Genomic DNA, 17,073 nt, shown 5'->3' with positions numbered 1-17,073 from the left:
CCTTTCTAGGGAGCTTTTCCTAGCCACCGTGCTTCTACACCTGCATTGCTTGCTGTTTGGGGTTTTAGGCTGGGTTTCTGTACAGCACTTTGTCACATCAGCTGATGTAAGAAGGGCTTTATGAATACATTTGATTGAAATTTGCTTGAAGAAGGAAAGAAATTCCAAAAAATAACTTTTAACAAGGCACACCAGTTAATTGAAATGCATTCCAGGTGACTACCTCATGAAGCTGATTGAGAGAATGCCAAGAGTGTGCAATACTGTCATCAATGCAAAGGGTAGCTACTTTGAATAATCTCAAATATATTTTGATTTGTTTAACACTTTTTTGGTTACTACATGATTCCATATGTGTTATTTCATAGTGTTGATGTCTTCACCATTATTCTACAATGTAGAAAGTAGTAATAATAAAGAAAAACCCTGGAATGAGTAGGTGTGTCAAAACTTTTGACTGGTACTGTATGCCAGCACTCTGATGCACAACAATGTTGTGTCCACAGAACAGTCACAACATAATACTTAAGCCAAACCTCACTGAAACATAAACCAGGGCCACATTCAGTAGCCAAACATTGTTGAATGTTGCAGATAGAAATTCCATGAATAGAGCCAAAATCCTTGGTCTACATGTCAGAGGCATGTTTGTTCTACATTACATATTACTATTTGAACATTCCAAAAACATTGTGTCCTGCTGAACACGCCCCAGAGCACAGACCGGTAGGGGAAAAGATACAAAAAAACTAAGACATGAGTGCTGAAGAAAGCCTTGAATTAGGGCTGTCCTGTCGAGCGTTAAATAGAGTGAAGGCCAGAATGAAAACTGACAGATTATAGAAGAGGAATGGACACAAAACACATTTATATTTTATCACAGAGGAAGTATTTACATTAACAGAGTATGCACACCCATACATTCAAGGCTCAAGACAATGTAGAAATTGTTTATGACATGATGGTAAACAAGGAGTTTCCCCCCCCCCATCGTCTATCCAATATATTCCAAAAGTATTCTAACTCCATAAAAATAAATCTGTTTACACCCCAACGCATACAGTATTTAGACTTCAATCTAGCTACTTCTCTCTATATATCTGGTTAGAACCCACATCTAACATTATAGTTCAACTTATATCATTGTCATATGCTTATCATTTACCTTAATATTACCAGGTACCAAGTTGACTAAGACCATTACTTTAAAGTGGACAGTGTTTGTCTGAATCCGTATTCCTTGACTTGTAGGGCTGCCGCTACAGTGGCCTGGTTCAAAGCCTGGGCCTAGACAACAAGAGCCCTTAGAGTACAATCTACAGTCACTTCCCCACCACAGAGAGGAAAGCAAGACACCAGAAAGGGGAAGGAGGGAAGAAAGGAATGTACAAAAGAGAAGGGCCTTGGAGTCGGAGCAAAGAAAGAAATCAGGTTTACGCAAGTGTCTTTGAGCACATGCAGCTTACTTGACATATAATAACAATACAAAGCAAACTAAATCAATCCACGGAATAGTATCAAACATATTAACCACAACGTTAAAGACACATAACAGATAAAGATGACATCAAGCCCCGATACAGGATGATTGATTCAGATAACCTGACAGCCATCCCTTACATAGGATATCAGCTGGGTGAAAGACAAGGGATGCAAGCACACATCTAAGAAGAGTTTCTGGCAAATGAGTTAGTTTCTAAAGAATCTAAACTCTAGATTCTAAAGAAGCAGCTCCCACTGCTTACGTACCACTGTTTCCCCCCCATTACAGGAGGTTAACATTTCAGTCTTCGGACCTCATCAGAGCATATGACCAAACTGTTAGCCCTTCCATAAATAAGGTGAAGTCAAGCTAGCAATGTTTGTCAAATGGATTCTCTTTTGCCACCGTAGTAAAATGTATACATGCTTATGCAGAATCACAGCCCCCATGTACGAAAGAGGTTACGTTAGAATGGTGTTATTAGTAGTCTTACAAGCAAACGCCAGTTAAAATTGTACAGGTATGTGTATTGTATTAAGCTAAAATAAATACAAGCCATAGTCAATAATATAAAGCTCACATTCATTGTCATGCATACTTGACTGTCATATTCAACAATTCCCCTTCCCCAGCTGATGTTAATATGGATGTTATGTGGTGTTATCATCGTCACAAGAGTCATCTTATCTCAATCAATATTTACACGACAGTCCTATCTGCTTACATTGCACACACACACACACACACACACACACACACACACACACACACACACACACACACACACACACACACACACACACACACACACACACACACACACACACACACACACACCTAGTATTTCCAGTTCATGTGATGTAATGGAGTAAATGGCCGTTTCCCTTCAGTCTGTCTGCCATATAATACAGCATATAAGTTCTCCTGGAATCCCTGTTGGTGCTGGGAACAGGGCGTGATCGGGCCAGTCCCTGCTTAACCTTAATCGATATTTATCTTATTTATGAAATATGCTGTATATAATAGTCATGCTGCATGCATGAGGCTGTAGTACTTGGCTACAGCAGGGTTGGATTTTAAAAAGTGCCAGCATTTTAGTAACACACAGGCGCATTATTACAGATTCATATAATGCAAGTAACAGTGCATGAGAAACAACAATACAAAACCAGAACAAAAATCCATAGAATTTATCAATCAAAAAAGTCCACTTATTATAGAGAGTCCTGAGGCGTGGATCAAAGGAGGATGAGAGAAGAAGACAGACTGTCCTTGCATCCCTCCATCCTTACATCCCTCCATCAGCCCCATTCTTGACTCCGACTCACATAGTGTGACAGCAAACATTGTGTCCTTTCTCCTTCTTCCCTCTATTTCTCTCTCTCTGTTTCTTGCTCTCTCTCTGCCTCAGTGCAGTAGTAGCATGTTGCTGTTCAGCAGCAGTAGTGCAGTAGAGGTGAGTACAGTTAGCAGTGCCTGGTATCCTCCTCCTCCCAGTCTCTCCACTCCTCCTCTGGGTCTTCCCCGGGGCGTGTTCTTCTTGTCCTCCTCCTTTTTCTCCAGGTAGTGTTCGGCGTACACCATGTAAAGCTCCACACACCTCCGAGCCTTCATCTGCTCTATCAGCGCTGGGTAGCCAATCTCAGAGATGCTCACTATATTTTCCTCATCATCATCCTCAGGCTCAGCTATGGCTGGGGGGAGGGGCGTGGTTGCAGGAGGGGGGGTTTGAGGGTTAGGGTTCAAGGGTTCAGGGGTCACAGGCTTCTCAGTCGCTGCTGTACCGTTACTCTCAGCTGTGGCATTACTCTCACTGGGACTGCCCTCTGTGGCGGAGCTGTTACTGGGGCCACTGCCTGGTGCTTGGGTGGAACCGGGGTCGGTAGTATTGGTGGAACCTCCAGGAACAGGGGCTGGCTCTTCACTCTTCTCCCCGACTGCAGTGCCTCCTCCACTGGGCTCGATTACCTGAGTGCTGGTGCTGTCCGCAGCTCCCTGTGGTGGTGAGTTCTCCCTGGCTCCTTTTTCCGATCCACCCTTCTCCCCACCTCTCAGCAGGTCAGTCCTCTTCATACAGTTCTTCATGTAGTTATCATAGGACTGTGGAGGCGGGCTGAAGCGGTAGTCCCTGCTGTAGTCATTGTCATCAGTGGATTTGGTGCCGTACTTCCTGTACATGTAGTGGTTATAATAGTACTCCTCCTGGGGGTTGTGAAAGCCGAAGTGAGGCCGGGGAAACCGGCCCAGTCCATAACCCAGAGCCATCCCAGCCACAACCCCAGCCCCGGCCGCCATCGCTGCATTACGCCCAAACCCCCTGGACTGCTGAGAGGGTCCCATCCCCATCCCCTGCACCGAGCGGGAGAACGGGGAGCCACCTGCACCACCATACCCCCCATAGCCATAACTGCCCCCGTAGCCAGGGCTAAGGATCCGGTTGTTGGGGTTTTGGTTCATGTAGCCCCCTCCATAACCGCCACCATAGCCTCCACCATAGCCTCCACCATAGCCTCCACCAGCTGGGTATCTGTTTGGATAGCCTCCTGCCGGGTAGCCCCCTGGGTACCCTCCAGCTGGATATCCTCCAGCAGGGTAGCCACCTTGGTTAGGGTACCCCCCTTGGTTAGGGTATCCTGCCCTGCCTGGCTGTTGAGGGTACCCCCCTGGTTGCTGTGGATAACCTCCTGGTTGCTGCGGGTACCCTGCTTGGGGGTTCTGCGGGCTCTGGGGCTGGCGAGGGTAGTTCCCTGGCTGGTTATTGGTCCCTTGGTTGGGTCTGCGTTGAGTGTTGGTGCCTCCACGGTTGGAGGTGGAGGAAGGTTTCTTCCCAAAGCCTATGCTAGATTTACCACCAAAGCCTCCTCCCCCTCTCTTGGCCAGGGAGAGGTGGGCATTGAGCAGCAGGAGAGAAAGGCACAGCACGGCCAGAGGAGAGCTGAGCTTCATCATTACTGCACTGCAGAGACAGAGAGAAGGAGAGAGAGAGAGAGCAATAAGGGGGAGAAGAAGAAAGTTTGAATTTCCATTAGCTAATTTCTGTGGATAACACTCACCGGTTCCCTTTTAAAAGACATTCTTACAGTATAACATTTTTCAGATAACCATATAGGTCAATACTGTATACTCTACATAACTGTAATTTAGAGAATAAAAAAATAAGAGTCTGTTTATTCCACCAGTCCAAGTCCCACCAGTTCCATCTGTAGTTAGTAGTTAGAGGAACTGGCCCAACTCAAAATGTTAAGACAAATCATAAACCTACATAGACAATAGGACTGTACATACAACTAGAAAATCATTTTTAAAAGTAAGCTAGAGAATTTGAGAATGGGTTCCCTCATTCGGTCTCTGAGGTGATTAACCAAACTACCAGATACAGTAAACACCAAGCCAACAGGGTGGAAAATCCCCAGAGTGCCCAGTGTATCCTCTGGGTGTAAATAATTTAAAATTAGTCACTTTAGCTCCTCGGTTAATGATAAGAGTAGCGCTGACTGAAGAATGGTGGGGACCTGTGTCACAAGACACGTTAGTTAATTCCATTTCCACCCAAAATGTTACAGAACCAAAAACGCTATAGAAGCCAAAGCCCCTCCCTACTGCCCCACCCACTGCCGAACTTGAGTTAGGCCTGCATCTCAATATTCAGATCCGTCTACATTACATAATAATCATGTAGACCGAGAGCCATATACAGTATTTATTTAAATATATGGCTCTGTGTAGGCCTACTGTATGTAACAATGGACTATCTAGTGTCTAGGCTGGTACTGCATGAATACATAAAACAATGGGAGCCTTGCCCAAAATACAGTCTTAAGCCAGTGGTCAATATAGGGATTTATTTCTCTATTCATTCTGTACCATGCGCGCACATCAATGTTGATGTTATGAAACTGATCTAGACGGGCTGCCTCATACAGCCTTAATTTGCCCATTTCGGTGTGTATGCTAGAATTGACAAAGTAGCGTTAATATTAATGTCTTGAGAAATTCTTTTGAGCATTCATCATAAGTAACCCAGAGTGCCCGATAGCCAATGCTGGCTGTCTAACCGAGAACAAAAATAACATACAGTGCTTTCAGAAAGTATTCATTACCCTTGACGTATTGCACATTTTGTTGTTACAGCCTGAAAATTGAATAAATAGATTCTCACCCATCTATACACAATACCCCATAATGACAAAGTAAAAACATGCTTTTAGACAGCTTTGTAAAATGTATTGAAAATAAAATACAAAAATATATTTTCTCAAGCTATGTTAAGTTTCATGGGGAGCGTAGGTAAACAGCAATCTTTGTGTAGTTCCACTGATTTTCAATGGGATTCAAGTCTGGGCTTTGGCTGGGCCAATCAAGGACTTTCACATTCTTGTTCTGAAGCCGTTCCAGTGATGCTTTGGCTGTATGCTTGGAGTCATTGTCCTGTTGGAATGTAAATCTTCGCCCCAGTCTAAGGTCATTTGCACTCTGAAGCAGGTTATCATTAAGGATTTGCCTGTATTTGGCTCCATTCATTGTTCCCTCTATCCTTACTAGTCTCCCAGTCCCTGATGCTGAAAAGCATCCTCATAGCATGATTCTGCCACCACCATGCTTCACGGTAGGAATGTTAGACGGGTGATGAGCTGTGTCTGGGTTTCTCCAGACAGAGCTTTGCATTTAAGCCAAAGAGTTACATTTTTGTCTTAGCAGACTACATAATCTTTTACCTTACGCTCTCAGTCTTTCACGTGCCTTTTTGCAAACTAAAAGGTGCACTGTCATGTGGACCTCCTGCTGGAGGTCATTTTGCAGGGCTCTGGCAGTGCTCCTCCTTGCACAAAGGTGGATGTAGCGGTCCTGCTGCTGGGTTGTTGCCCTCCTACGGCCTCCTCCACGTCTCCTGATGTACTGGCCTGTCTCCTGGTAGCGCCTCCATGCTCTGGACACTACGCTGACAGACACAGCAAACCTTCTTGCCACAGCTCGCATTGATGTGCCATCCTGGATGAGCTGCACTACCTGAGCCACTTGTGTGGGTTGTAGACTCCGTCTCATGCTACCACTAGAGTGAAAGCACCGCCAGCATTCAAAAGTGACCAAAACATCAGCCAGGAAGCATAGGAACTGAGAAGTGGTCTGTGGTCACCACCTACAGAACCACTCCTTTATTGGGGGTGTCTTGCTAATTGCCTATAATTTCCACCTTTTGTCTATTCCATTTGCACAACAGCATGTGAAATTTATTGTCAATCAGTGTTGCTTCCTAAGTGGACAGTTTGATTTCACAGAAGTGTGATTGACTTGGAGTTACATTGAGTTGTTTAAGTGTTCCCTTTATTTTTTTGAGCAGTGTATTTGTTCAGCACTCTTGAAATGTACAGTGACAGAAATCAGAACATGGGCCGTTCTTACAGTATTCTCCTTGTACACCAAATCAGAACCGTAGCATAAATAACGGGGGCATATAAGCACACAATGAAAGCTTTTACAATATTCAATGATGACATTTCCCTAAAACACAACATACACTTAGTATTACTTTCTTAGCTCCAGTATACATATCTCCCTGGCATATTACATAATTTATGCAGCATTATAAACTGGGTGGTTCAAGACCTGAATGCTGATTGGCTGACAGCCGTGGTATATCAGACCGTATACCACGATTATGACAAAACATTTATTTTTACTGCTCTAATTTCGTTGGTAACCAGTTTATAATAGCAAATCAAAATCAAATGTTATTGGTCACATACACATGTTTAGCAGATGTTATTTTGGGTGTAGCGAAATGCTTGTGTTACTAGCTCCAACAGTGCAGCAATATCTAACAAGAAATATCTAACAATTTCACAACAATACACACAAATCTAAAGTAAAGGAATGGAATTAAGAACACATAAATATTTGGATGAGCAATGTCGGAGCGGCATAGACTAAAATACAGTAGAATAGAATACAGTATATACACGAGATGAGTAATGCAAAATATGTAAACATTATTAAAGTGACTACTGTTCCATTATTAAAGTGTCCAGTGATTTCAAGTCTATGTATATAGGGCAGCAGCCTCTAAGGTGCTAGTGATGGCTATTTAACAGTCTGTTTTTCAGTCTCTCGGTCCCAGCTTTGATGCATCTGTACAGACCTCGCCTTCTGGATGATAGCAGGGTGAACAGGTCGTGGCTTTCTTCAGCCTCCTGAGGTTGCACCTTCTTCGCCACACAGTCTGTGTGGGTGAATCATTTCAGTTTGTCAGTGATGTGTTCGCCGAGGAACTTGAAGCTTTCCACCTTCTCCACTGCAGTCCCATTGATGTGGATAGGGGGGTGCTCCCTCTGCTGTTTCCTGAAGTCCACAATCAGCTCCTTTGTTTTGTTGATGTTGAGTGAGAGGTTAGCACCACACTCCCAGGGCCCTCACCTCCTCCCTGTAGGCTGTCTCATCATTGTTGGTAATCAGGCCTACTACTGTTGTGTCGTCTGCAAACTTGATGATTGAGTTGGAGGCGTGCGTGGCCACGCAGTCATGGGTGAACAGGGAGTACAGGAGGGGGCTAAGCACGCACCCTTGTAGGGCCCCTGTGTTGAGGATCAGCGAAGTGGAGGTGTTGTTTCCTACCTTCACCACCTGGGGGGCGGCCCGTCAGGAAGTCCAGGACCCAGTTGCACAGGGCGGGGTTCAGACCCAGGGCACTGAGCTTAATGATGAGCTTGCAGGGTACTATGGTGTTGAATGCTGAGCTATAGTCAATGGACAGCATTCTTACATAGCATTCTCTTGTCCAGATGGGATAGGGCAGAGTGCAGTGCGATAGCGATTGCATCGTCGGTGGATCTATTGGGGTGGCGAGCAAATTGAAGTGGGTCTAGGGGGGCCGGTAAGGTAGAGGTGATATGATCCTTGACTAGTCTCTCAAAGCACTTCATGATGACAGAAGTGAGTGCTACAAGGCGATAGTCATTTAGTTCAGTTACCTAAGCTTTCTTGGGTACAGGAACAATGGTGGACATCTTGAAGCATGTGGGGACAGCAGACTGGGATAGGGAGAGATTGAATATGTCTGTAAAAACACTCCACCCAGCTGGTCTGCACATGCTCTGAGGACACGGCTATGGATGCTGTCTGGCCCGGCAGCCTTGCGAGGGTTAACATGCTTAAAATGTCTTACTCACGTCGGCCACGGAGAATGAGAGCCCACAGTCCTTGGTAGCTGGCCCCGTCGGTGGTACTGCGTTATCCTCAAAGCGGGCGAAAAAGGTGTTTAGCTTGTCCAGAAGCAAGACGTTGGTGTCCGCGGCGTGGCTGGTTTTCCATTTGTAGTCATTGATTGTCTGTAGACCCTGCCACATACATCTCATGTCTGAGCTGTTGAATTGAGACTCCACTTTGTCTCTTTACTGATGTTTTGCCTGTTTGATTGCCTTACAGAGGGAATAACTACACTGTTTGTATTCGGCCATATTCCCAGTCACTTTGCCATGGTTAAATGTGGTGGTTCGCACTTTCAGTTTTGAACGAATGCTGCCATCTATCCACGGTTTCTGGTTTGGGTAGGTTTGAATAGTCACAGTGGGTACGACATCTCGTATACATTTCCTGATAAACTCAGTCACCGTATCTGTGTATTTGTCAATATTTTTCTCAGAGGCTACCCAGAACATATCCCAGTCCGCGAGTTCAAAACAATCTTGAAGCATGGATTTCGATTGGTCAGACCAGCGTTGAATAGTCCGTAGCATGGGTACTTCCTGTTTGAGTTTCTGCCTATAGGAAGGGAGCAGCAAAATGGAGTCGTGATCAGATTTGCCAAAGGGAGGGCGGGGGAGGGCCTTGTAGGCATTTCTAGTTAAGTAGCAGTGGTCCAATGTTCTCAGAGCGAGTGCTACAGTCACTGTGTTTGTAGAACTTCAATTGCGTTTTCCTCAGATTAGCTTTGTTAAAATCCCTGGCTACAATAAATGCGGTCTCAGGATATGTGGTTTCCAGTTTGCATAGAGTCCAGTGTAGTTCGAGGGCCGTCGTGGTATTGGCTTGAGGGGGAATATACACGGCTGTGACTGTAACCGAAGAGAATTCCCTTGGGAGGTAATACGGTCGGCATTTGATTGTGAGGTATTCTAGGTCGGGTGAACAAAATGACTTGAGTTTCTGTATGTTATCACAATTACACCATGAGTAGTTAATCATTTAACATACACCCCCACCCTTCTCCTTCCTGGAGAGATCTTTATTCCTGTCTGCGCGATGAACTGAGAAACCAACTGGCTGTACGGACTCATACAGTATATCCCGAGAGCCATGCTTCCGTGAAACAGAGTATGTTACAAACCCTGACGTCTCACTGGAAGGAGATCCTAGCCCTTAGCTCGTCTACTTTATTATCCAGAGAATAAATATTAGTGAGTAATATACTCATAAGCGGTGCCTCCTAAATCGGAATAGGAGTACACTCCGAATACCTCTTCTCCGCCGGCGGTGTTTTGGATCAGCCTCTGGAATCAGTTCAATTGCCCCGGGGGGTACGAACAAAGGATCCAATTCGGGAAAGTCGTATTCCTGGTCGTAATGCTGGTGAGTTACCACCGCTCTGATATCCAAAAGTTATTTCCGGTTGTATGTAACAACACAAAAACAATTCTGGGCTAATTCTGCTTTGGAGAGAGAAGCACAGCTGCCCTATCTGTCGGCGCCATCTTACCCAATAAGGCACCTCGGGGGGTTGTGATATGTGGCCAACAGCTAATGGCTGTGTCCAGGCACTCCGCATTGCGTCAAGCATAAGAACAGCACTTAGCCGTGGTATATTGGCCATATACCACACCTCCTCGGGCCTTATTGCTTAAGAATACAATACATATTTTTGGACTCACCATTGTTGTGCTGTGCTCACATGAACGTGGCGGTCCTTCTTGTGGGAAAACTTTGTCATCAAAGTCTGGCATTCTCTGGATTTATGGTTCTTTCAAGACAACTGAGAACTCGGAAAAAAACAAGGTCGAATCATGACATCACAGATCTTGAGTTTTAGAAAGAGGCCCGAGTTCGCAACTTGGAAATCCGAGTTGGAAGACCGTTCAAAACGTATTGAGATCTCAGATGTCTTGAACGCACTGAAGTCTGAGATTTCCCAGTTTCAAGTTGTTTTGAACGTGGCAGAAGTCATGCTGGATTGACAGCATGGCCAATGTATTCAACCTTGTCTGCCCCATGGTATTGAGTGTGAATGCTTATCCTTTTAAGCTTGGAAAAGTGACACTTTCAGACAGATGTTTTAAATCCTTAAACCCAGACCTCCACCGAATAGCAGGCAGGGGAAGCAAAATAGTGATTGCTTTGTGACGATTGCAGTTAGCCATTGAATCCTTCTAAATCACTCGTTGTTGAATTCGCAATTACCGACTTGTTGTGTAATGTTTATGTCCAATGGCGGATGCGCTATGATACATTATCTATAATTTCTCTTTATATCACAAGGATTGAAAAGAATTTGCCAGTAGAGTGTCGACATGAATCAGACTACTTGTCTAGCTTGCTAGCTAAGATTGTGAAAGTATGATGTTGACATGATCAATCCAATCAAAGCTATGGTAGATGTGATTTGACATCCTTTTATCTGTGGCCAATGACCTTGAACCTTTGCTGGCTGCCCTGACACCACAGAAAGCACTGAGCAAGGCTGAAACACCTGCATTTTGGAGCTGCCTTACTCAAGAAAGAGACTATGCCTGTATACGGCTTTATTAACTCAAGTATTGTTTTTCTTTTTTAATTGTTTGCAAACTGATATGTGACACGAATTAATGCCAAAATAACATGCAAACAGGTGGGTCTCAATGACGGGTCACCACTGGCTCTAGGCAGAGGCTGGGTAGTTCCATATTTTTCCATTTCCCAATGGAGACCACTGTGCTCTTTGAAACGTTCAACACTCTAGAAATTGTTTTATACCCTTCCCCAGATATACAGTGCATTCGGAAAGTATTCAGACCCCTTGACTTTTCCACATTTTGTTACATCCTTATAACGAGAAACAAGATTCTCTGGTCTGATGAAACCAAGATTGAACTCTTTGGCCTGAATGCCAAGCGTCACGTCTGGAGGAAACCTGGCACCATCCCTACGGTGAAGCATGGGGGTGGCAGCATCATGCTGTGGAGTTGTTTTTCAGCAGCAGGGCCTGTGAGACTAGTCAGGATCAAGGGAAAGATGAACGGAGCAAAGTACCGAGAGATCCTTGATGAAAACCTGCTCCAGAGTGCTCAGGACCTCAGACTGGGGCGAAGGTTCACCTTCCAACAGGACAATGACCCTAAGCATATAGCCAAGACAATGCAGAAGTGGCTTCGGGACAAGTCTCTGAATGTCCTTGAGTGGCCCAGCCAGAGCCCAGACTTGAACCCGATCAAACATCTCTGGAGAGACCTGAAAATAGCTGTGCAGCGACGCTCCCCATCCAACCTGACAGAGTTTGAGAGGATCTGCAGAGAAGAATGGGAGAAACTCCCCAAATATAGGTGTGCCAAGCTTGTAGCGTCATTCCCAAGAAGACTCGAGGCTGTAATCGCTGCCAAAGGTGCTTCAATAAAGTTCTGAGTAAAGGGTCTGAATACTTTTTTTTATTTTTGATACATTTGAGAAGAAAAAAAAATGTTTTTGCTTTGTCATTATGGGATATTGTGCGTAGATTGATGGGAGGGGGACAATTTAATATATTTTAGAATAGGGCTGTAATGTAACAACATTTGGAAAAATATGCCTCATCACAATTATATCTTGGAGATCTACGGACAGTTCCTTGGACTTAATGGTATAGTTTCTGCTCTGACATGCACTGTCAACTTTGGGACCCGGTATAGACAGGTGTGTTTCTTTCTAAATCATGTCCAAACAATTGAATTGGCCACAGGTGGATTCTAATCAAATTGTAGTGACATCTCAAGGATGATCAAAGGAAATTGGATGCAACTGAACTAAATTTGGAGTGTCATAGCAAAAGGGTGAGAATACTTATGCAAATAAGATATTCTGTATTTAATTTTCAATAAATTTACAGCCATTTCTAAAAACACGTTTTCACTTTGTCATTATGGTATATTGTGTGTAGATGGGTGAGAAAAAAGTAAATTGAGTCCATTTTGAATGCAGACTGTAACAGCCAAAGTCAAGGGGTATGAGTACTTTCTGAAGGCACTAATCGCTTGAATCGTTTCAAAATGGCGCTACAATGTGACAGTCACGCCACCTGGTCACATAACCTATTCTAACATACTACACACATTATTCTAATCTTTACATAGCATTTGTGTATGCGATCCACAGATTCTACAAATAACGAATTTACGACGTTGTTTGGCTACATTTATGTAAGGCGCGTGCGCCCTACAATTTGGTGATGTTTTTCTCTGCAAAGGAACGTGTTAAAGCTCACCCCAAAATTCAGCGCGGTACCGAGTATTATCATTGCGTAGAATATTTAAAACGTCAGTGTTTTCTACCCTTAATAGGCTATAAAGGCTAAAAAAGTCCGGTCATCTATTTCGGAAACGTCGGCACCTGCTACGTTCTATCAAATCAGACAAGCACAGTTCGAAAGCCAAACATTCCCTATTTCATTATATTTTAAAACTACACATGTTCTAAAAGAAATAGCCTAAAATGTAGCACCTTACCGTTATTAATGTGCCAATGCGACGTTGGTGACGCTTGTTTTGTCCGTTAGGTTGCCGCCGCCCTTTCTTGGATAGCAGTAGTTGAATAGGCCTACAGCGACTATTATTCTACCAGCAGCACAAACGATAACGTCACGTTGGTATGGTAATGAGGAAACCTTCTAAATAAAAGCTCGCATTTCAAAACATTGCATTCAAAAGATATTGCATTTTAATCAATGGCCACCTCTATTGTGACAACAAGAAAATGCAATCAGTAATTTATGAAAACAAATAAAAAATATTCTTAAAAAAAAAAAAATATACCAATAACGAAAAAATACAATGTTGTCACTGGTATGTTGAGAATATTGGGTAGTATATATAACTTTTCTACATGTCTAAACTAAAGTGGGGTGGAAAATATCGGCCTGTTGCTGACTTTTCACTCCGTTCCCTCCATGGCCCCCAATGCAATACACTGTAATGGACTGTACATGGGATACATATTGGCTTGTAGAGAGAACATGTCTACCTATCTCAGCTAAAGTGAGGTGGGGTCTCTATAGGGTCTCTCAATAGGGTCTCTACTAACCCAGTATATTACATTGGGTGCTCTATTTCAAGTGCTTTGCGATTGTGGAGGCTACTTTGTGCATGATTTCTCTATTGTAGTACATAATTGATAAATCGTATACCTCCACTACACTACTTTGATACGCATCAGTAGGGATTAATAAGAAGTGAGTATATGCAATGACCACTGAAAAAAATGTGGGTATACAGTTTATACCTGTGTATACCCTCCAGACACCACTGGCCCTTAGTGTTTTACAAAAAGTGCACTCTCCTATGATTGCGCTGGTATTATGGTTGCTGTCTTTTCAGAATCACGAACCTGTCACACACTGAAGGCCTATAGGTTTGCCACTGTCTATAATAGACAAGGCTGTTAAAATATTAATGTTTCAAGAAAGGATTGCATATATATTTGGCCTGGTGAAGCGGTTTTGTGCGCTGACTGAATGGAAGCTGATAATTATTCGTTTTTTTCTCTGCTGGTCTCAGGAAGAAATTAGGAGTCCTTACTGTCCGAAACCGAGTCAAGACCGAGTACAAATGTATCAGACACACATATACAAGACCTAGACACTCAACATGTGGTCCCGAGAGCGGACTCTACAACACTGAATAAAATGTTGCCCTCTTGCTAAATTGATGACTAAAGCCACAGCGAAACAGTGCAAAAAGGCTGGCTGTCAGGTCAACTGGTTTTAATAATAGCCTACACAATAGCTTTCAACATACCAGTTTAAACCTTCAAAATAAATGCTAGTATCAATTATACAATATAAAAAATAAAATACGTCAAATTATCCCTTTATTTTTTTCAGAGGTTGTTGCAATGCTGGGAAAAACCGTTTCACTGCACTAGAGTGCAAAAAATATTGATAATCCCAAAATTTAGCATGTTTTTGCAGGGGTACTCTTAATTTAGACAAAAAAATCTGCGATCCTCCTGCCATCATAATATCCTGCTGCTAGGAGAACGGTACATTTTACAGCGTGTCCTGCTTTTAATGATCCAGGGATAGCTGGCAGGGGGAGAGTTTCCATTGACACGCTTACCAGAAGTTACCAACATGGACGCAAATATAACTTGGAGCCAGCAAGTGATGTCAATTTCAGGATGAAAAACGAAGGACAAATGGATAATTAGCCCACAGAATGACTAGCTTTTACTTTTTTCTTTTGTAAGACTGTTCTTTGGCCTTATTAAGAGACCAATATTCAGCTTGCCATCATAGTTTTCCATTTTTGTATTTATAACATAATTGTCTACAACTATCCAGTGAATCCTTATCCTATCCTTTTTGGCACTGTCTCTATTCCTGCTTTCTCTCTAGCTGCGCGCACGCACACGCACGCACACACACACACGCACACACACACACGCGCACACACACACACACACACACACACACACACACACACACACACACACACACACACACACACACACACACACACACACACACACACACACACACACACACACACACACACACACACACACACACACAGACACACACACGCTACTTGGGGAGCTGCAATTGCTTCCTGCCAAAGATTGTTCCCTGACTGACTCACCTCACTTTAGGGTTTAGATATACTGTACAGCATACCAGTCAGTCAAGACAATATTGTCATTGCAGATTTGATTCTATGAAGTAGAGATCAGTGCTAGATTTATCTCCTCTAAGCATGTATTCAATCAACAAATCCAGACTGGGTGATTGAAAGGAAACTGCAAGATCTTTTTCATGTTAAGTCCCATGTTCCAACAATAAAAAACAATATGATAAAATGTATAATAAACTATTTTATTGACCATCTCTTTACTTTTTATTGACTTTATTTCACTACATGAATCTATTCAGGTCCTATCTGGTTCTGGTTCTGATCTCGTGAGCAGAATGTAAGCTCGCGAGATCAGGATGGTTCGTACGAGGCTATAGTCAGACAGGATGGAAAGTGGAAATGTGATAGGTTAAGCAATATCTGCACTTCACTGTAGGCTAAGTGCCAATCAGTTTATGCTATCATGCCAACTCCTTGTCAATCATTGTCATGCCAAGGTCCACCTATCAAAATCCATGGTGTGCCATCGATGGTGAGTAACACTCATCCAGTGATTGCCATATGGTGTAATGTGGTCAATTCTACAAACCTGTGTGGGTAGAAACATTATTTATGATTATTTATCTGGTGGGTGGTAGGAACATTCCACTGCTCTTAGGTCAGTTGAGTAGCTTAAGCCAGGTATTCCCAAACTGGGGTACGGGCACAATGCCGTCAAGGTTACTTCAAATACAAATGTGATTCACATTTTTTTGTAATTATAATAATAAAAATAAATCGTTTTGAAACTTTTTTTTTTCTTCACATTTTCAAACAGTCCATTTATATTTTTCAATGAGGCTACACATTTGGGCGAGTTTTTTCTCTCGCCTGAGTAGCCTCGTTTCACTGCCAAAAATGTTATTAAACCATCTAGTGTTCAGCGAAATAACAACACATTGTCAAATACAGGTAGCCTAGTCAAATAATTAACATCCAATCACATTAACCGTTACTCTCTTGCGGGAATTCCACTAACGGTCTGTATGTAGCCAAGCATAACTGCTGCTCATGTTGGAATCTGTACTGATGGCGCAAAAGCTATGACAGGAAGACATAGTGGAGTGGTAACGCGCGCGTGCAAGCAGTTGCTCCCGATGCTACTTGGGTACACTGCAGCATCCACCGAGAGGCTCTTGCTGCCAAGGGAATGCCTGACAGCTTGAAAGACGTTTTGGACACTACAGTGAAAATGGTTAATATTGTTAAAACAAGGCCCCTGAACTCTCTTGTATTTTCTGCACTATGCAATGATATGGGCAGCGACCATGTAACGCTTTTACAACATACAGAAGTGCGCTGGTTATCAAGGGGCAAAGTATTGACACGCTTTTTGAATTGAGAGACGAGTTTAACGTTTCTTTAGTGACCATCATTTTCACTTGTCTGACCACTTGCATGATAATGAGTTTCTCACACGACTGGCCTATCTGGGTGATGTTTTTTCTCGCCTGAATGATCTGAATCTAGGATTACAGGGACTCTCCGCAACTATATTCAATGTGTGGGACAAATTGAGGCTATGATTAAGAAGTTGGAGCTCTTCTCTGTCTGCATTAACAAGGACAACACACAGGTCTTTCCATCATTGTATGATTTTTTGTGTTCAAATGAACTCAAGCTTACGGACAATGTCAAATGTGATATAGCGAAGCACCTGAGTGAGTTGGGTGCGCAATTACGCAGGTACATTTCCCGAAACAGATAACACAAACAACTGGATTCGTTATCCCTTTCATGCATTGCCTCCAGTCCACTTATCAATATCTG

At 43.3% G+C, this 17,073-nt stretch overlaps 1 protein-coding gene across 1 annotated transcript; it reads right to left on the bottom strand.

Moving 5' to 3' along the window:
- Positions 1-536: 536 nt before the first annotated feature.
- On the bottom strand, positions 537-13,250 carry LOC120034072 (protein SPT2 homolog). Its single transcript, XM_038980530.1, has 2 exons — positions 13,144-13,250; positions 537-4,439 (listed from the first exon to the last, which is right to left on the bottom strand). Exon 2 carries the CDS (start codon positions 4,430-4,432, stop codon positions 2,891-2,893), a length of 1,542 nt encoding a protein of 513 aa, XP_038836458.1. The 5' UTR covers positions 4,433-4,439; positions 13,144-13,250; the 3' UTR covers positions 537-2,890.
- Positions 13,251-17,073: the final 3,823 nt, after the last annotated feature.

The sequence above is a fragment of the Salvelinus namaycush genome, chromosome 1 (genome assembly GCF_016432855.1).
Source record: "Salvelinus namaycush isolate Seneca chromosome 1, SaNama_1.0, whole genome shotgun sequence".
NCBI lineage: Eukaryota > Metazoa > Chordata > Actinopteri > Salmoniformes > Salmonidae > Salvelinus > Salvelinus namaycush.
Note: the sequence above shows the minus strand (reverse complement) of the source record. Positions and strands in the feature narration are given on the sequence as shown.

Excerpts from the sequence above, each read along its gene's own strand:
- LOC120034072 (XM_038980530.1), bottom strand. The coding sequence starts at position 4,432 with ATGATGAAGCTCAGCTCTCCTCTGGCCGTGCTGTGCCTTTCTCTCCTG.